The sequence below is a fragment of the Callorhinus ursinus genome, unplaced genomic scaffold (genome assembly GCF_003265705.2).
Source record: "Callorhinus ursinus isolate GAN/ISIS: 27379988/994484 unplaced genomic scaffold, GSC_fseal_2.0 scaffold86, whole genome shotgun sequence".
In the NCBI taxonomy this organism is placed as follows: Eukaryota; Metazoa; Chordata; class Mammalia; order Carnivora; family Otariidae; genus Callorhinus; species Callorhinus ursinus.
Genome location: NW_027397148.1, coordinates 1,398,154 through 1,420,221, shown reverse-complemented (window position 1 = coordinate 1,420,221; position 22,068 = coordinate 1,398,154). Strand labels below are relative to the sequence as shown.

General features: G+C 36.7%; 1 protein-coding gene across 9 annotated transcripts in view; it reads right to left on the bottom strand.

Annotated features, from left to right (window-relative positions):
* Positions 1 to 4,882: 4,882 nt before the first annotated feature.
* The window catches only part of PTPN2 (protein tyrosine phosphatase non-receptor type 2), a 95,616-nt gene continuing 78,430 nt past the window's right edge, over positions 4,883 to 22,068 (bottom strand). For 4 of the 9 annotated variants that reach the window (XM_073888019.1, XM_073888018.1, XM_025865149.2 and 1 more), the window contains exon 10: positions 11,986 to 12,679. In XM_073888019.1, the coding sequence (XP_073744120.1) occupies positions 12,472 to 12,679 (208 nt within the window). In that variant the 3' untranslated portion in view covers positions 11,986 to 12,471. Of the gene's footprint in view, positions 5,252 to 11,985; positions 12,680 to 22,068 lie in introns of those variants that run through there. The other 5 variants (XM_025865148.2, XM_073888020.1, XM_073888021.1 and 2 more) reach the window with 2 other exon arrangements.

Sequence of the window (22,068 nt, the reverse complement as noted above, 5' to 3'; positions counted from 1 at the left end):
AGTCTACAACCACGTTCTCCCTCGCAGTCACTGAATATGCAAGGCCTAGTATAGTGCTCAGCACATTAATTGTTCAATAAATATTCATTCAACAAATTAATGAGCAAGGAATATTCCACTAATTCCAAATGGTTTGACATAGCTGCCCCTTAGGGTGCCCATTAAGGACAGGCAGTCACACCTAAAGCATAAGCAACAAAAGCAAGAATAAACAAGTGGGACTACATCAAACTAAAGAGCTTCTGCACAGCAAAACCATCAACAAAGTGAAAAGACAGTCTACAAAGCGGGAAAAAAATATTTGCAAACCATATCTGATAAAGGGTTAACATCCAAAATATATCAAGAACTCACAGAACTCAATAGCAAAATAATCCAAATAATTCAATTAAAAAATGGGCAAAGTACCCGAACATTTTTTCCAAAGAAGATACACAAATGGCCAACATGAAAAGATGTTAACATCACCAATCATTAAGGAAATACAAATTAAACCACCATGATATCACCTCATGCTTGTTAAAATGGCCATCATCAAAAGACAAGAGGATGGATGTGGAGAAAGGGAACCCTTGTGCACTGTTTGTGGGGATATAAATTGGTACAGTGACTAAGGAAAACAGTATGAAGGCTCCTCAGAAAGTTAATAGAACTGCTTGTCATCCAGCAATTCCATTTCTAGGACTATATCGAAAAATAAAAACACTAACTCAAAAAGGTATCTGCATTCCCATGTTCATAGCAACATTATTTACAATAGGCAAAACATGGAAACAACCTAAGTGCTCATCAATGGATGAATGGATAAGGAAGATGTGGTATGTGTGGAATATTATTCAATCAAAAAAATAAAAGGAAATCCTACCATTTGTGGCATGGGTAGACCTTGAAGGCACTATGCTAAGTGAAAGAAGAGAAACACAAATACTGTATAATCTCACTTAGTAAGTGTGATCCACTCATATGTGTAAACAAAACCATAAACTCACAGAAAGAGATCAGATTTGTGGTTACTAGAGGTGGATGGTTGGGGGGCTGGGTGGTGAGGAAAAAGGTACAAGCTTCCAGTTGTAAGTACCAGGGATGTAATGTACGTGACTACAGCTAACACTGCCATGTGATACACATGAGAGTTAAGAGCAGATCCTGAGTTCTCATCACAAGAATTCTCTTCTGTTTACTGTATCTATATGAGGTGGATATTAAATAAACCTACTATGGTAATCATTTCACAATATATGCATATCACACCATCATGCTATACACCTTAAACTCATACAGTGACAATGTCAATTATTTTTCAGTAAAACTAGGGGAAAAAAAACCAAAAAAGCAAAAAAAAAAAAAAAAAGGAGTCAGGTAACAGCCAAAAGATGAAATGGTTGCACGCAGCACACTGGGGTTTTGGGATTTAAAACGAAGGCAAGTTTTTCTAAGGTGCCATTAGCTAATTTTAAGGAGGGTGACACTCAAGATCTTTATTTTAAATCACTTGGGAAGCTGTGCAGAGTGGATTGGTACAAACAGGTGTTTTCATACGGGGCAGGAGAGTCTACTGCTGTGCTCCTCGACTGCAATGAAAGTTTGAAGTAGGATTAACAGAACTTTGTGACCAACTGGATGTGGAGCCCAAGTAGAGGGATTTAGAATAAATCTCAGGTTTTTGATGGGTGCCACCGAATTGATAAGACAAGACAGGAGGAAGGGGGAGTTCGGGATGGGGGAAATTAACACTCAGTTTTGGGGTTTAAGAAATTTATGCCATTACCATTTACAGAATTGGATATATGATTTATAACTCAGAGCTAACACCAGGGCAGGAGTGGAGGAAGTTGCATATAATCAGCACAGAGGAATCAGAAAGAGTTGGGAAAAGATGAGATCATTTAAGGTAAGTATGTTAAAATCAAAAGCCCAAAGATAAGAGTCCTTGGGAGCTCCAATATTCAAGTCAGAGAGAAGAGAAACCATCAAGAGTGAAAAGACAACTTACTAAATGGGAGTAAATATTTACAAACCATGTACCCAATAAAAGGTTAGTCTCCAAAATATATATAAGGAACTCCTACAACTCAATGGCAGAAAAACTCATAAACCAGTTAAAAGGCAAAGAAGAGTTATCCAAAGACCAACAGGTATATAAAAAATTGCTCTAATCAGGGAAATGCACTCATGTGCGCACGTGCACACACACACACCACCTTATACCTGTCATGGTGGTATTATCAAAAACAAGTGTTGAAGATGTGGAGAAATTGGAGACCTTGTGCTCTGTTGGTGAAAATGCAAAATGGTACGGCTGCTATGGAGTATGGAGGTTCCTTCAAAAATTAAAATAGAACTACCACATGATCCAGCAACCCCACTGGGTATTTATCCCAAAGAATTAAAAATCAGGATTTTGAAGAGATACTAACACTCCCATGTTCACTGCAGCACTACTCATGATAGTCAAGATGTGGAAACAACCTAATCCATTGACAGATGAATAAAGAAAATGTGGCAATACAGGTGAACAACACAGGTTTTAACTGTGTGGGTCCACTTATTTGCAGATTTTTTTTCAATAATATATTAAGACATTTTTTGGAGAGTTGCAACAATTTGAAAAAACGCATAGATGAACCATGTTGCCTAGATGTATCACGTTAATGTTTCCAATACTGTATTATGAATATGACTGTAATACTGTATGCCATAAAAATTTTATAACGATTCATTCATTAATGTAATGCTAGGCTATCATACTGATTACACTAGGCCACTGTGAAGCAATTGTATTGATTACACTAGGTTACCATAAAGTAGTATTGCTGCTTTTTATCAATGCATGAATCATTATTCCTAGAAATCTGAATTTTTCACATTACCTTTTCATTTTTGTTGTCTACTGTTAGTAATATGTATCACATCTACAGTATTTTATATCATATAAGACAATACTGATACAGGTACTGACAGATAATTCATCTTATGAACAGAGAACATAAAATTATGTTATCGACATAGTACAGTACTTTAAATGTATTTTCTTTTCCTTATGATTTTCTGAGTAACATTTTTTTCTTTAGCCAACTTTATTGTAAGAATACAGTATAGAATACATGTAACATACAAAATAGGTGTCAACTGTTTGTGTTACTGGTAAGCCTTCAATCAACAACAGGCTTTTACTAGTTAGGTTTTGGAGAAGTCAAAAGTCACACTCAAACTTTTGACTGTGTGGGGGTTGGTGTTCCAAACCTCTGTGTTGTTCAAGAGTCAACTGTATACATACAATGGAATACTATTCAGACTTTAAAAAGGAAATTCTGTAATATGCAGAAACATGGATAAACCTTGAGGCATTATGCTAGGTAAAACAAGTCACAGAAAGCCAAATACTGGGTGATTCCACTTACATAAAGTGTCTAAAATAGTCTAATTCATAGAATCAGAGTGGAATGGTGGTTGCCAATGGCTGCGGGTGGGGGCAGGAGGAAAAGGGAATCATATTCAACAAGCATAAAATTTCAGTTAAGATGAAAAAACTCGAGAGACCTACTATACAACACTGTAATATATTATACACTTAAAATTGTGTTAAGAGATCTCATGTTAAGTGTTCTTACCACAATAAATCAAGGGTCAGGCAGAAAAACTGAGGCAAAGAAAGCAGAGAAAGGTCTTCCTGAGTTTATGGAGAAAGCTTCAAAGAAGGAATTCTTAATGTTGCTGTCAAGCAGTCATGTATGGTAAAAACTGAACAGTAAACTCTATCTGGCTACAGTACGAGTAAGGTGACTGTCCTGGGTCATTTCTGCAGTGACACAGAATCAGGCACTAGTCGGTAAAGGGTGGCTGGGAAATGGGAAATAGAAGTAGGTAGTTGAGCATAGATGACCTTCAATAACTTTGACACAAAAACAGGATTATCTTGCTGTACTACTTTGTGGTATAATGAACTTTTCATGCATTCTTTATGAAAGATTTACCAGGAATTAAGAGTTTGCTTACTCTTAAAATAAACCAAAAATGCTGGAAAGCAAGGCAAAAGGAACGTAAGGTGAGTCATTACATTTTTAAGAAGAGATGTATTCAATGAATGGTATTATCAAACTTTCACAGTTGGCAAAATAAAAACAATTATGGGTTTGTTAGACTGTTAAGGTGATGCTCACATGACTCAGAGGCTTGATTGTCTTGTCTGGACAAGAAGAATATCACCAGTAACCTGACAACTGACTGGATAATCAGCCAAACTCATCACTTGGTTGGGAAATTAGATGGGAAAGGAGCCAAAAGCCTCACCCAGGAAGGAACTCTTGGTCTCTTCTAACAAGAAATGTCTGAGAAAAAAGCACAATGTCCAACACAAGAGTAACACGGTGATTTTAAAACACTGCATTGAACTGCTGTAATTATTTGAAAATAATTTAATACCATTATCCATATTCATACTTTTCTAAGTAACAAAAGGAATATTATAACTTTTCTTTTGTGCTTGCACCTAACCTATTTTGATAAGGAAGACTATTTAAGAGGTAACTAAAAAAGATCTTAAAAAGCAAGTGACCAGCTTTTTGAACCAATTTCAATTTAAATGTTAATAGCGGGGGCACCTGGGTGGCTCAGTCGTTAAGCGTCTGCCTTCAGCTCAGGTCATGATCCCAGGGTCCTGGGATCGAGCCCCGCATCAGCCTCCCTGCTCTGCGGAAGTCTGCTTCTCCCTCTCCCACTCCCTCTGCTTGTGTTCCCTCTCTTGCTGTGTCTTTGTTAAATAAATAAAAAAAAATCTTAAAAAAAAAAATGTCCGTTGCAAGTTATAAAAAAGTGAGCGTAAACCCTTTAAGGAAACATTATCTGAAGCAGAGCTGTCCTAAGATAATGCACACAAACATAGTCTATTTAATAAAAATATTTAATGCTGCCAAAAAGTATAAAAATACAGTAGGAATGGCAGTACAATACAAAGTAGTCTCTCCTAATTTATTTCTTTTACAGCTTTCTACATTTCATACACGTATTAAAAAACTTAACAATACATCAAATTAGAGAGTTCTGCAAAGTCTTCTGCTGGTGGTGCTCTTCGTTCCCTGGATGTAAAGTTTACTTTGTAAACAGACAAATGTGAGGCAATCTACAGGTTTATCAAGCCTCACTTTAGTTTCCGGAGTGGGCTTCAGGTCTTGCTTTGCACATCAATGGTTCAAAATTTATAGCTGCAGAATATTCTCAAGTCATGAATATTTAGGTGTCTGTCAATCTTGGCCTAAAACATAAAATAAGAAGTCATCTATTCGATTCATATTTACCAAACACACAGACGAACACAGATACACACAAACATAAAAGGACTAACAATGAACTAAAAAGGCAACTAAAAAACATTCCAACATGTCACATTCAACCACACTAAATGCTTCAGTTATCTTGGTAAATCTGCTTATGTGCTCAATTTTCAAACAATTGGTGGTGTGAGGTAGACTCATGTTAAAGCACAATTCATATGGCTTTTTCAAGAATTACTAACTATGAATTTCTCAGGTCATCCTGTATTACTTAAGAAATGACCTCCATGTGAGATACTGACAGACAGACAGGTTTAAAAAAAATGTACCCACAACAGTTTTGCAAGATTATATGGTATGTGCTAGACTTACCAATACTTTGGAATTCAATGCAAAAGTCTAATCCAATTTGGACCTCCACTGTATCATACTGCTAAAAATATTAGGAATGTAATGTGTGAACATAAAATTGGCTTAAATCTTTAAATCACGGACTGTTAGCAGCATGCTTTTTTTGTCCTGAAGGATAATACTACTGATTATAGCAATAGAGAACCAGTGACATGATTTAAGTTATCAATATAAAAAAAACCCACAGACATAAAATTGACAGATTTATTGTATTTTAATGTCAAAAAGTAAAGATTAATGAGAACTTAAGGAACAGACAGATGAAATAGCTATTTTAAGGGCAGTTTTTGATGGTATTTCACAATATTTGCAAATAACTGAACTTTTGAGAGGGTATTTTTCTTCCCGACTTCCCTCGCTATGACAAAAAAACTCAAATCTAAATACTTGTCATTATTGTGTCTCCACATAAATAGGAATATAAACCACGTCCACACATTTTCCCAAAATATTTAGGGTTTCCCAAAAACCCTCAAAATACTGTAAACTGGGCTTCTTCCTGACTACTGACTCTTCCTACTGAAGAATAACAATACCAAGCACCTGGTGTTCTGAATAGCCCTATTCCTTTATTGTCCACACTGACACAGAAATGTCAAGTCATCAAGAAAACATTCTCATTAGATGTCTGTGAGTCACAAAACCTACTACAGGTGCTTACTGCAGGGTCCTACTGAACCCTGCACCATAGTGGACGGAAGTAAGGAAAGGTACTTCTTACTGACTCGGACTGCTGCAAAATATCTATTTATTTCCCACACACTCATAAAATCTGCTCATCAAAACAAAGTAACTCAATCTAATCAATCAAGGTGAATGAAATAATGGTCTGGTTTAGAGAATATTTTGATGTTCCAGTATTTCTCTGGTTTGGTGGCAGTTCAAACTGTTCTCACAAATTTTTTTGGAGGTAAAAACTTTGATTTGCTTCACTTAAAAAATAAAAAGAGCATTCATTACTTTGGATTTTAACAGGTAAAAGTAGTTGTCTAATTTGTTCCATTTAGATAGTCCATACAAAACAGAGTCCATGTGTCATAATGGAAGCAGCATGAGGTCTGGAGTTACTGGAATTCTACAGACAGGAGTCTGAATTTCAGCTATCATGTACTAGCTGCGCAATCATGGGCAAGTTACTTATTCTCTGACTCGGTTTTCTTATCTTAAAATAGGGTAACATATCTAGAAGAGGTGTTAAGCAGATTATATTTAGATTATGTATTTAAGCTGATTGGTAGAACTGCATGTGTCCAACATACACTGTTGTTTACCCCAGCACAGTGTTAGAGATTCACTTATCAAGGATAAACTATCGTGTGTAACAACAACTAAAAGAACCTGACAGCATTTTTAAAAATTCACTTTTTTCTTTGTAAATATTATTCTGGAGGATAAGAAAATAACATAAAATCACCGGGACTGTTAACTGTTTTTAAAGAATGTATTTATTTGCAAGACTGAAGACAAATGGGCTTTATTTTAGGAAAAAATATGTTCACTTGAATCATTTGTTCAAGTCAAAATAAAAACATTCAAAGAACTAAAGTGGAATAATTAGCCATGCTTGCTGCTTTCTCAGCAGCCTGCACATACTGCCCACTGCCCTTATTCTGGAACAGGTCCAGGTTTACAGACAGAGAATGATCTTCCCAAGCTGGCTCCATACCTGAAGTAATAGAAAGTCAAACTGCATCCAAAATATTCTTTGCCACCAGATAGTCACACTTTTTTTTTTTTTTTTTACTGAAAAGAATCACAAAACCTTCTGTAAGGTGAGCAAGGCATTGCCTTATAGACAAAACAAACTTACCTAGTTTCCCTCTCCTGAATTCACCAAACTCAAAATAACTTGTTTTTTTGATAAAATCTATGTCAAATTAGAGCAATAAAGAATTGATGCTTTTCTTTAAAAAATGGTCTCCATAAAGAAAAAGAATTCCCATGCAATTCTCCTTATAGCTCCCCAAATACACTATGTAATGAAAAACTAGATTAGTACTGGACTCCATAAGTAAGGTCGCCACTATATCCTGTAATTTCCATATTCTACTGTACATTATAAAACCAAAACAGGAAGAGTTCAAAAGACTGAACTTTTTTCATTCTCCCAGGGGACTTTCACAGAGATGGTCAGAGCTCTTTAAAACTTTTTCATTGTCAGGTTGTCACCGATAAAGACAAAGCCTTTCAACCCAAGTAAAAGCTTCTCGTCTGATGCACTGCTTCCACTTAGCAATGCTCTGTGATGGAATAAATGACAGTGAGGAAAAAAATTCTCCCCAAGAAGTTTCCAGAATTTAGTAGCCAAAGGAGATAACCATTTCTCTGAAGAGTGTTGAGGAAAAGCACTTGTGCAGAATTGGCTGTTCTTGGAGCAATCTGAATGTGGTAAATATTGAGAAAATTCCTGTGGGTAAGGGAAAAATGAGATGGCCAAACTCATACCATTTTCCTAGAAGTCTTCTTTCAAAGACTACCCAAGAAAGTGAGTAGCTTAAAATTCCTAAATTACATTGTCAAATCTGGATGAACAATGAAATGGCTATATTATGGTGAGTACATGGAATATAGCCTCAGGTGTGCAGTTTCTGGACTGGGGATTGCTGGGCAGGGCAGGTGCTGTGCAGCTTACACAACCCGAGTTTCTTCCCACGAAGGCATGTCATCACTTATATGTAACATATCTGATGAAATGAGAGAGAACTGGAAGTTCTAAAATAGTCATTCACTCTTGTAGGGGCTGTTGGTGATATTGTCCTATAAATATTGCTTTGAAAATAAATATAAGAAAAAAATGGAATCAAATCCAAACAAATGAACTAGGGAAAAAGATCAAAGAAACAGGTCAACTCCAGAATAAACCATTCAGGGAATGACCAAGACCTGCATATTAAGTCAGGAGAACTTAGTTTTGTCATGTGGAAGAATATTACCTTCCAAATTATATTTGTAAGATTTTGTGCCCCTATCCTCTAAATAAGTCAAGGCCAAATTAAAGGTTTCTTAAAGTAAGAGAGATTTAATTAGCTACTGACGTAGAAATAAGAACACAGAGCAAACGCACTTAGTTTCAGGCCAGGATCATTGCACCAAATCTGACCTCAGTTTCCCCCGCCCTGGGGTGCAGCAGATTTGGAGACTCACACCCTTGTTCCTTACTCTCCACCCCCCCCAACAAACCCATGTGCACCTCTGCACAAAAAAATAAATCGATGTTGACAGAAGGTGTGATTCCTAGACTTCTGCCTGAACGCAGGAAGAAGTGGATGATATACATAATGGCATTAGGCTTATAATGGACTACATTAAAATAAAACCTCTGTAAATTGTGTCTGAAAGTGAAAATTAAGGCAGACTAGATTTTAAAATCTGTACAATAATCAGGCAGGCACTTTGGAGATGTAGGTACTTGTTGAAATAGAGTACACAAAGGTTAATGACAGTATTTCTAAATCAGGTTCTGGCCTGTGTCTATTTACACAGAATCTAGTCAGATGTATTTTTCTAAGAGGGAAATGACTTGCAGAGGGTTAAGTCTTTCTTTGAGAATAATCTAATTCTAAAATATATTACATACAGGAGACTTTTCAATGATAGCAGCATAAAACAATGTAGAAATGTCCAGTCTCAGGCTGATTATGGCTTAATAATAACAACACCTACCTCGAAAGCTTGTTGTAAAGATTAAATAGGATAATCTATGAAAATGCTTATTAGCACAGTGCCTAGCACATAGTAAATGATCAATAAATGGTAGCAACCACCACTCTGAAAGCAAAGGACTTGATATAAAAAGCAGAGGACTGCTCCGTATCATAAACTACTTTTCAAACCAATACGTATTTTTTTGATTCATACCATCAATTCTAGTTTATTTAAAATGAAGGGGACAAGCACAAGTATACATAAAATTAAGAGTTACAGTTCTTCTTATGACATACCTGTTAAGCAGAGCTATTAAAAAAAAAACACTTTATTTCCTTTCTCTTGTTCATTTCTTGGTAGAAATATTAATACAGTCAGTATTAATTTGAAGATAGAATAAGAAAAGGACAGAGCACATATATAAAATACCCCTAAACATGAGGAATGGTCTTTATATTGTTCTAAAGTTCTCTATACACTTTTACACATTACTTTTTTTTAACTTGTAAGAATTCAAGAAAAGGTATTATTTTTATTTTATATATGGATAAACTGAAAAACGGAGAATTACATTTGTACATGTTATATATATGCAAACATAGATAAAAACTGCTAATAGCCCAGCATAAAATACTTAGCTAAACGTGGAGACAAATACACAACCATAACCAGAGAAGATGGCATTAAATCAAAGACTGCTGTCAGTTTATCAGTAGAGACGGAGATGAACACGAATACACTATGTATTAATATAAATACCTTTTCTTAATAAAGCCTCTGGCTTTTTAAAAAATCTTTTCTTCCTTAACCTATTCAAAAAATACTACTACCTCATTAAAATCAAACTACACAATTGACTTTTAAAATCTGTTATGTTTAGAAAATATTAGGAAGACCTAAGGATACACTAATTTTGTAAAATGTAGAATCTATTGTGGATTGCTAACTCTGTCCTCTGGCTGTTACCTGAGAAGGCAGGAGCCCTTGTCTGTTCCTTCCCTCTGACTAGCACACCTCATTTAACAAAGGCTCAGGATGATGACCCTGGGCACCACAGCACATTGCCATGTATTTTTAATAATCAGTATATGGAACCCACCAAAAATACTATTACTGGTAAAAACTTAACACACTATCCTTCAGGATCTGTTTGAAAGGAGGAAAGATGAATAACCCTTGCAGAAGTTTATCAACAAATGTTTACTTTACTGAATGTAACTGTTAAGATATATTACAACAAACACCACTTGAAGGACAGAAAGCAGACAAAAAGCAAAGCTAAAATCCTGAATCCAGGGAAGCACATTCACCCTGCAAAGGGGCAATGTGCATCATTAACCAGCATTTGTTTCCTTTAAGAACTCTTTTACCTTTTTGTTTAAGGCAAGGCTATCTTCAATTGGAAATTTAGTATGATCTATCCATATTTGACTTGTAGAGTAATATACTGTGTTTTAGCAAATATAAACCAAGGCGAATTAGAAAGGTTTGAAACCAATTAAGACGGGTCCTGGTACCTGAACACAGGTTTAATGCAGACAGACATTAGGGGGAAAAAAAAGTCCCTCTTACCTCCTCTCCATTTAAAGGTTACAGGACACAGTAATACTGAATTAGGACACAGGCACAAGTTACGCAAATCTGATTTAATATGTAGTACCACCTACATCCTGCTTTCAGACTTTCAGCATAATTTAACACATTTAAGAAGGCTACTCAAATCAATTCAAAATACCTATCTATGCAAATGGTTTTCAAACTGTTTTTTAAAAATTTTAACTGTCCCCTTCAAATAATGACACCTCAGACAGAGATGACACGAAGTATATAAGGTAGATAAAGCAGAGATGGTCTGGCTGAAAGTAAAGACTGGTAGCTTGGAGTCCTTCCAACCACCTCTCAGAGACCCCTCAGAAATCCATGAGCATAGCCTGAAAACCACTGAAATAAGGTGATTTTATTCTATCAGCAATTAAATTTATAACAACTATTTAAAGTTTAAGTTAAATAAGTCAAACACTGAATGGAATGTTGGGATCTGAAGAAGAACTGCACTCAAATGAGCAGTTAAGTTCATCAAACAATATGTTTTAAAAATACCCATTAAGAAGTTAAAGGGACAAGGTCAGGTTTGTATATCATCATACTATTTATTGAAGTAGAAAGAACTTGAAAAAAATTTTACTTCAAAACTTCAGTCTAGTAAACTGAAATCATGGATAATAAAATGCTGCTCCTTATTTTTATTTCCTAAGTCACGATTTATCCCAATTATAAATTAGGGTAATTACACTGAAATTTTCATGAAAATTAAAACAGTATTCATCATGGGCTTTACAGAAACCAATTTCTTTACACAAAGTCTTGACCAAATGTTACCTGACTATGCCAGTAAGGAGAATTTTCCTTCAAAGATATTTTTAGGGAAAATTTTTTTCTTTTTAAAATTGGGAAAACTGTAAAACATAAAAGAAATGCAAATATATAGTAAAAATTGCTTATTCAGAGTTAGTTCTAACTGCTCGTATCAAACTTCTCTTTAGGAAAATGTATTCAGTACAATTGAATGAACATACAATTTATTTTTTTATGGTAACAGATTTTTCAAATTGAGTTTTTAAAAAGTACATTTAACTACAAAAGTAAGATTAAATACTTATAAAATATATTTACCCTGAAATGGCTAAGAATATAAAATGTCGATGTCCATGTCAACAGTACATTATACATTACACGCATTATTTAAAGGTCATTTTCTTTCCAGTAATAATGTAGATAAAACCACAATATTTATTGCTTGTATCAAGTGCAGGTTAAAATCCAGTTGGCCTCCAAAAACCAGTCCTTATGGTAAAGGATTTCTCAATCTGGTCAGGTGAAATAGTACGCTTAACATGTATGAATACAGTTGCAAAATGTACCAGTTTTCAACAAGCATTCAAGTTTTTATTTCAGATAGCCGTTTACAGTTTGGGGACAGTGCCCTGAGATGCTGGGCTGGAGACTGAACATATCACTTATCTGGCTGGTGTCTATTCTACCGCACTGTTTCTGGGGTGCGAGGAATCTGCTAACAGACAAACCCTGGGACTAACGCAACACTGTCAGCTACTAGACCAGCAGCTCGCTGGGCAGAACTGTTTATTTATAGGACATTCTGCTGAAACAACAGTGTCCAGCCAACAAAAGCACCCACCAGAATGAATGACACAAACCCCATCTTAGTGAGAATAGGTTGCCAATATAACCACCTTTTCCTTTTTCGTTCAGTCTCATTTAGCCTCTGTTTCATCTGCTGCACCTTCTGAGCCGTGTTAGCCTTTCTGTCGTCTCGAATTCGTTTCCGTAGAACACTAGGAAAAAATAAAAACAAATAAAAAAAACTGCATGGCAGGACTTATTACTCTAATACAGAGGACCAAAGCCCAAATACCCACTCCCCAAACCCCGTACTTTTAAACTCATTAAAACACTGGAATAAAAAAAGAGGGGGGTTTTTCAATATTCTTAGTGGTCTAGAGATGTACTCTGATAATTCAGCAACAATTTCTGGTACAATATTCTATTAATAAATACTTTTAGCAGGACCTGAAAATAAGCCTGGTGCTTTCTTTGTTGAAATGAGAGCTGGTGGCTGTCAGCTTTCTTTCTTGCTAACCAGCTGGAAGAGGTGGGAGACACGAGTCCCTGACATCTGAGCCCCTTTCGTGTTTACACATGATTTTTCACAAAGACCACTGGTAAAAGCTATCTACTTAAAACTTCCGTAAAGATTCTGTCGTGGGATGCCTATTGCTCTGTTTGTCCACGCTTATTTCTAGCTTCCATTTTCCTATTCAATACAGAATGTTTGTTCTGTATTGAACACTGGGACTCCCAAGACGCATGGTCCTAGGACACTGTAAAGAAGAATGGCCAATAATGACATGTACACTACTATTTCTTCCCTTTAAAAAAATGTCCACAAAATCCATCTTTTTAATTTTTTATTGTTATGTTAATCACCATATATTACATCATTAGTTTTTGATGTAGTGTTCCATGATTCATTGTTTGTGCATATCACCCAGTGCTCCATGCAGAATGTGCTCTCTTTAATACCCATCACCAGGCTAACCCATCCTCCTACCCTCCTCCCCTCTAGAACCCTCAGTTTGTTTTTCAGAGTCCATCGTCTCTCATGGTTCGTCTCCCCCTCCGACTTACTCCCCTTCATTCTTCCCCTCCTGCTATCTTCTTCTTTTTCTTAACATATGTTGCATTATTTGTTTCAGAAGTACAGATCTGTGATTCAACACTCTTGCACAATTCACAGCGCTCACCATAGCACATACCCTCCCCAATGTCTATCACCCAGCTACCCCATCCCTCCCACCCCCCCACCACTCCAGCAACCCTCAGTTTGTGTCCTGACATTAAGAATTCCTCATATCAGTGAGGTCTTATGATACATGTCTTTCTCTGATTGACTTATTTCACTCAGCATAACACCCTCCAGTTCCATCCACGTCGTTGCAAATGGCAAGATCTCATTCCTTTTGATGGCTGCATAATATTCCATTGTGTATATATACCACTTCTTTTTCCATTCATCTGTTGATGGACATCTTGGCTCTTTCCACAGTTTGGCTATTGTGGACATTGCTGCTATAAACACTGGGGTGCACATACCCCTTTGGATCCCTACGTTTGTATCTTTGGGGTAAATACCCAGGAGTGCAATTGCTGGATCATATGGTAGCTCTATTTTCAACTGTTTGAGGAACCTCCATACTGTTTTGCAGAGTGGTTGCACCAGCTTGAATTCCCACCAACAGTGTAGGAGGGTTCCCCTTTCTTCACATCCCCGCCAACATCTGTCGTTTCCTGACTTCTTAATTTTAGCCATTCTGACTGGTGTGAGGTGGTATCTCATTGAGGTTTTGATTTGGATTTCCCTGATGCCGAGCGATGTTGAGCACTTTTTCATGTGTCTCTTGGCCATTTGGATGTCTTCTTTGGAAAAATGTCTGTTCATGTCTTCTGCCCATTTCTTGATTGGATTCTTTGTTCTCTGGGTGTTGAGTTTGATAAATTCTTTATAGATTTTGGATACTAGCCTTAATCTGATATGTCATTTGCAAATATTTTCTCCCATTCTGTCGGTTGTCTTTTGGTTTTGTGGACTGTTTCTTTTACTGGGCAAAAGCTTTTTATCTTGATGAAATCCCAATAGGTCATTTTTGCCCTTGCTTCCCTTACCTTTGGCAATGTTTCTAGGAAGAAGCTGCTGCGGCTGAGGTCGAAGAGGTTGTTGCCTGTGTTCTCCTTTAGGATTTTGATGGACTCCTGTCTCACGTTGAGGTCTTTCAACCATTTGGAGTCTATTTTTGTGTGTGGTGTAAGGAAATGGTCCAGTTTCATTCTTCTGCATGTGGCTGTCCAATTTTCCCAACACCATTTGTTGAAGAGACTGTCTTTTTGCCATTGGACATTCTTTCCTGCTTTGTCAAAGATAAGTTGACCATAGAGTTGAGGGACCATTTCTGGGCTCTCGATTCTGTTCCATTGATCTATGTGTCTGTTCTTGTGCCAGTACCATACTGTCTTGATGATGACAGCTTTGTAATAGAGCTGGAAGTCCGGAATTGTGATGCCGCCAGCTTTGCTTTTCCTTTTCAATATTCCTCTGGCTATTCGGGGTCTCTTCTGGTTCCATACAAATTTTAGGATGATCTGTTCCATTTCTTTGAAAAAGGTGGATGGTATTTTGATGGGGATTGCATTGAATGTGTAGACTGCTCTAGGTACCATTGACATCTTCACAATGTTTGTTCTCCCAATCCATGAGCATGGAACGATTTTCCATTTCTCTGTGTCTTCTTCAATTTCTTTCATGAGTATTTTATAGTTTAGTTTTCTGAGTACAGATCCCTTGCCTCTTTGGTTAAATTTATTCCTAGGTATCTTATGGTTTTGGGTGCAATTGTAAATGGGATCGGCTCCTTGATTTGTCTCTCTTCTGTCTTGTTGGTGTATAGGAATGCCACTGATTTCTGTGCATTGATTTTATATCCTGCTACTTTACTGAATTCCTGGATGAGTTCTAGCAGTTTTGGGGTGGAGTCTTTTGGGTTTTCCACATACAGTATCATATCACCTGCAAAGAGTGAGAGTTTGACTTCCTCTTTGCCGATTTGGATGCCTTTGATTTCTTTTTGTTGTCTGATTGCTGTGGCTAGGACTTCTAATACTATGTTGAATAGCAGTGGTGAGAGTGGACATCCCTGCTGCGTTCCTGACCTTAGGGGAAAAGCTCTCAGCTTTTCCCCATTGAGAATGATATTCGCTGTACGTTTTTCACAGATGGCTTTTATGATACTGAGGTATGTACCCTCTATCCCTATACTCTGAAGAGTTTTGATCAAGAAAGGATGTTGTACTTTGTCAAATGCTTTTTCTGCATCTATTGAGAGGATCATATGGTTCTTGTTCTTTCTTGTGTTAATGTATTGTATCACGTTGACTGATTTGCGGATGTTGAACCAGCCTTGCAGCCCAGAGCTAAATCCCACTTGGTCATGGTGAATAATCCTTTTAATGTACTGTTGGATCCTATTGGCTAGTATTTTGGTGAGAATTTTTGCATCCATGTTCATCAAGGATGTTGGTCTGTAATTCTCCTTTTTGATGGGGTCTTAGTCTGGTTTTGGGATCAAGGTAATGCTGGCCTCATTAAATGGGTTTGGATGTTTTCCTTCCATTTCTATTTTTTGGAAGTTTCAGGAGAATAGGTATTAATTCTTCTTTAACTGTCTGATAGAATTCCCCTGGGAAGCCATCTGGCCCTGGGCTTTTGTTTCTTGGGAGATTTTTGAGGACTGCTTCAATTTCCTTAGTGGCTATAGGTCTGTTCAGGTTTTCTATTTCTTCCTGGTTCAATTTTGGTAGTTGGTACATCTCTAGGAATGCACCCATTTCTTCCAGGTTATCTAATTTGCTGGCATAGAGTTGCTCATAATATGTTCTTATAGTTGTTTGTATTTCTTTGGTGTTGGTTGTGATCTCTCCTCTTTCATTCATGATTTTGTTGATTTGGGTCATTTCTCTTTTCCTTTTGATAAGTCTGGCCAGGGGTTTATCAATCTTGTTAATTCTTTCAAAGAACCAGCTCCTAGTTTCGTTGATCTGTTCTACTGTTCTTTTGGTTTCTAGTTCATTGATTTCTGCTCTGATCTTTATGATTTCTCTTCTCCTGCTGGGTTTAGGCTTTATTTGCTGTTCTTTCTCCAGCTCCTTTAGGTGTAGGGTTAGGTTGTATATTTGAGACCTTTCTTGTTTCTTGAGAAAGGCTTGTATTGCTATATACTTTCCTCTCAGGACTACCTTTGCTGTATCCCAAAGATTTTGAACAGTTGTTTTCATTTTCATTGGTTTCCATGAATTTTTTTAATTCTTCTTTAATTTCCTGGTTGACCCATTCATTCTTTAGTAGGATGCTCTTTAGCCTCCATGTATTTGAGTTCTTTCCGACTTTCCTCTCGTGATTGAGTTCTAGTTTCAAAGCATTGTGGTCTGAAAATATGCAGGGAATGATCCCAATCTTTTGGTACCGGTTGAGACCTGATTTGTGACCTAGGATGTGATCAATTCTGGAGAATGTTCCATGGGCACTAGAGGAGAATGTGTATTCCATTGCTTTGGGATGGAATGTTCTGAATATGTCTGTGAAGTCCATTTGGTCCAGTGTGTCATTTAAAGTCTTTATTTCCTTGTTGATCTTTTGCTTAGATGATCTGTCCATTTCAGTCAGGGGGATGTTAAAGTCCCTCACTATTATTGTATTGTTGTCAATGTGTTTCTTCACTTTTGTTATTAATTGCCTTATATAATTGGCTGCTCCCATGTTAGGGGCATAGATATTTACAATTGTTAGATCTTCTTGTTGGATAGACCCTTTAAGTAGGATATAGTGTCCTTCCTCATCTCTTATTACAGTCTTGGGTTTAAAATCGAAGTTGTCTGATATAAGGATTGCCACCCCAGCTTTCTTTTGGTGTCCATTAGCATGGTAAATGGTTTTCCGCCCCCTCACTTTCAATCTGGGGGTGTCTTTGGGTCTAAAATGAGTCTCTTGCAGACAGCATATAGATGGGTCTTGTTTTTTAATCCAATCTGATAGCTGTGTCTTTTGATTGGGGCATTTAGCCCATTTACATTCAGGGTAACTATTGAAAGGTATGAATTTAGTGCCATTGTATTACCTGTAGGTGACTGTTACTGTATATTGTCTGTGTTCTTTTCTGATCTATGCTGCTTTTAGGCTCTCTCTTTGCTTAGAGGACCCCTTTCAATATTTCTTGGAGGGTTGGTTTCGTGTTTGTGAAGTCCTTTAGTTTTTGTTTGTCCTGGAAGCTTTTTATCTCTCCTTCAATTTTCAATGAGAGCCTAGCTGGATATAGTATTCTTGGCTGCATATTTTTCTCGTTTAGTGCTCTGAAGATATCTTGCCAGTCCTTTCTGGCCTGCCAGGTCTCTGTGGACAGGTCTGTTGCCCATCTAAGGTTTCTACCATTGTAGGTTACATATCTCTTCTCCCGAGCTGCTTTCAGGATTTTCTCTTTGTCTCTGAGACTCGTAAGTTTTACTATTAGATGTCAGAGTGTTGACCTATTTTTATTGATTTTGAGAGGGGTTCTCTGTGCCTCCTGGATTTTGATGCCTGTTTCCTTCCTCACATTAGGGAAGTTCTTTGCTATTATTTGCTCCAATATACCTTCTGCCCCTCTCTTTCTTCTTCTTCTGGGATCCCAATTATTCTAATGTTGTTTTGTCTTATCATATTGCTTATCTCTGGAATTCTGCCCTCATGATCCTGTAGTTGTTTTTCTTTTTCTCAGCCTCTTTATTTTCCATCATTTGGTCTTCTATATCGCCGATTCTCTCTTCTGCCTCATTTATCCTAGCAGTTAGTGCCCCCATTTTTGATTGCACCTCATCAATAGCCTTTTTGATTTCGACTTGGTTTTATTTTAGTTCTTTTATTTCTTCAGAAAGGGTTTCTCTAATAACTTCCACACTGTTTTAAAGCCCAGCTAGTATCTTTAAAGTCATGATTCTGAACTCTAGGTCCGACATCGTACTAATGTCCTTATTGAGTAGGTCCCTGGCTGACGGTACTACCTCTTGTTCTTTTTGCTGAGGTGATTTTTTTCGTCTTGTCATTTTGTCCAGAGGAGACTTCCAGTAAGTGGTCGCTTCTCTGTTCAGAGAGTTGTTGCTACTCTCCTCTTCGATCTCCTGTTGAGTTCATAGGTGTTCAGAATGGTTTGATCCCTATTCAGCTGAATTCCTGAGATCAGACGAAATCTAGGTCTCCTACTCCTCCGCCATCTTGCTCCGCCCCCCATCTACTCTTTTTACTTATTGCCTATATTATAGCAAAAACCTAACTTTTGCCTCTGAATTAAACATTATCACCCTAGCAATTTTTCTAAAGTATACTTCTCTGGTTTTGTAGCTTGATTAAAAATCTTGAATGCCTTTTCAGTATACTACACATTAAGAGCCTACTTTTCTGCCAGCCAAAATGTTTAACCTGAATCTAGTAATGAGAAACCATCAGAGGAAAGGCAACTGGTATAGCAGCTGCAAAAATGTCAAGGTCAAGGCAAGGAAAAAGAAGAAAGTGATGAACAATTTCAGATTAACGGAGACTAAAGAATCACATCAACTAAATACGACGTATGATCCTTGAGTAGACCTTGGATTATTTCTTTAAATAGCTAAAGAGACTGGGATCATGAAAATATTCTGAAATTAGATTATGGTGATGGCTTCACAACTCTGTAAATATACTAAATTCACTGAAGTGTATGCTTTAAATGTGTGAACCTTATAGTACATAAATTGTATCTCAAAGTTATTTTTTAAAAAAGCTATAAGGTAGATTTTTTTATACAACCAAAGAAATTTGAGTAGACTATATATTAGGTAATTTTATCAATGTTCAACTTCTTTGGACTACTGGAACCTCAGACACTGCTGGTGGGAATATACAACGATGCAGCCACTATTAAAACTGGCAGGTCCTCAAAATATGGAATGTAGGGTTCCCTTACGTCCCAGCAACTGCACTCCTAGGTATATACTCAAGAGAACTGAAAACACATGTTCACACAAAAACTATCCAGTGTTCGCCTACTGTGCACAACTTTGTTCTTGCCCAAATGGTTTTTTGCTATTCTCCAAATTTGTTCCCCTCTAAACTAGAAAGCTCTCTGGTTCTCTCATTTCAATTGTTCTTCAATTTCTCCCTCTACTCAACCCCTAGGGCCCCTCTGTTCTTATCTTACAGCATTTAATTTACAGTAAATAATTTATGTTGCTAATTTGGGTTATTTTACCCCCTAAATATATTCGCAACTCAGGGACTTTGTTTTGCCTATCTCTGTGTGCCCTATGATTTCCAATGTCTTCTTCACTTAATCATATACCCAAGTATCTTTGACTGTCTGAATTCTCTGAATATTCACTATAATGACTTGCAAAAATTATTACTCAGAAATCACTTTTTGAATTTAAAAATCACTATTAACAAATACATGTGTACCCATCAGTGAAAAAAATTTAAGTTGTATTCAAGTGCAGGCAAAGCATATATAAAATATGTAAAAGAATACAGAGCTCCCATCCAAGGGCCCAGCCTTCCACGGGTCCTTGTATTTGCTTCTGTCAGGAGCCTGAAGCCATCAAACAATCAGGTTCTAATTTAGATGGCATCTTTAACAGATTCATTTAAAATTTTCACTGCAATATAGAAGATAATTAAAATTTTTATTCAGTGTTGATATTTATCATGTAAACCCAATATGAGTATACCGAGTGTTATGTGATTATGTAATTAGTGCTTTAAATATTACATAGCAGTTTAAGAGGATTTTTTAAAGTGGATTTTTATATTTAGAGAAACTGGTTATGAGAACTGAGAACACAATTTTCCCCATTTAAAATTGTTAATGGAAAAAAAATAAAAAATAAATAAAATCATTAAGGGAATAGAGGCGCTTGCTTTCCAAAAATGTACTATACAGATGTTTTCAGGAATGGAAAGAAAACAAGTACCAAGAGATGTAATTACTTAGTTTAAGAATGCAATTCCAAAGTAAAAACTATTCTCAATTTGTGATACAATAAAATCTTTTTTAACCTAGTTGGGCCTAAGGAAATTACATCCATGTAATCAAAAGCCACAAATAGGCAGAGAAGGACTCCTATGGACCCTTGCCTATGGAAGACCATATGGAAGTCCTCCCCATGGCACACACAGCAGGCTACAGCTGATACATGTTTCAACTGGCATACCTCATACTATGCAAACACACAGGAGGAGGATCCAAATAACCTGATTTATTTATCCAAACTGTTCTCCACTCAGTGATTTGGGTTTAAGAATTGCACTACAATTGAGAACACTGGCTTTTAAACTTTGATGGTAAACCTTGACAGCAAGAAATGTCTTACCATCACAACAAAGTAACTGCACACACAGACATATTTGTACATGTACACAAAGTATATGTCAATACACAGAATTTATATATTATGTATATATATGTTAAAATAATTTTTATCTGTGTACTCTGATCTATTTTTTCTCTAAACTCTAATTTCTATTTTATTGTATTCTATTATTTTAAAAATGCTTTTTTTTATAACTTACTAAATTGATTTCATGACTGAGAATGTGACCAATATGAAAAAACTGACTTGAAGGATATTTAATAATGAAAGAAAATATTGTGCCCTACTCCCTTTTAAGCTGAAATTCTTTCAATAAAATTTTATTTTATTAGCCTCCCTAATGCAAAGGTATTGATCAGTATTAAAATTAGGCCTGAACAATACACTTTTTCACACAGCAATCTTTATTTTATGCTCTTTTACTTTTCTACAACCTGCTCCCTCCATTAGTTCTCTCTGCTTACAATCCTTACTTTCCTACTGGGGCTTTGCCTCTGCTTTCAAGCAGGATCTGGTCTCCTCTCTCCTTGGGGCGGGCTCGGGGGGGGCCCCAATAAAACAACTTCTGCAATCACTCTGTAACTTGAGCGGTTTTGCTCATTTCCTTGAAACTGAAATTTGGACAATGAGTGGTTTGCGCCTTGTTGGGTCTGTGTCCTTAAAGAATAAAACTCAACACCTCTGAATAGTAGCCAAAACTACAAGAACATTAGGTATCTGAGAATCTTATTACTGAAAAATATAAGGTAATTTAAAACATGATTTCTTCATTTCAAAGTATTATATTTAAGGTGGAAGAAGGAATAAGCAAATTAATGCTTTAACTTGTAGTCTCAAACCACTAGAGCCATAAATAAGGAGTAACACTGCTAAGTCATAATAAACTCTTCAGTACAAATATATTATAACACATAGACTATGTATTTATTCCAATGTTACCTTTCATAAGATTTCAAGTAATTTTTTTTTAAAGATTTTATTTATTTATTTGTCAGAGAGTGAGAGTGAAAGAGAGAGAGAGAGCACAGAAGCAGGGGTAGAAGCAGGCTCCCCGCTCAGCAAGGAGCCCGATGCAGGGCTTGATCCCAGGACCCCGGGATCACGACCTGAGCCAAAGGCAAACGCTCAACCGACTGAGCTACCCAGGCAATTTTTATATTGGGGAAATAGAGAAGTGAAGTTACTATAATATATAGGAGACCTCAACGATTTTCTTGGTTCCCCTAACATCCCAATGTAA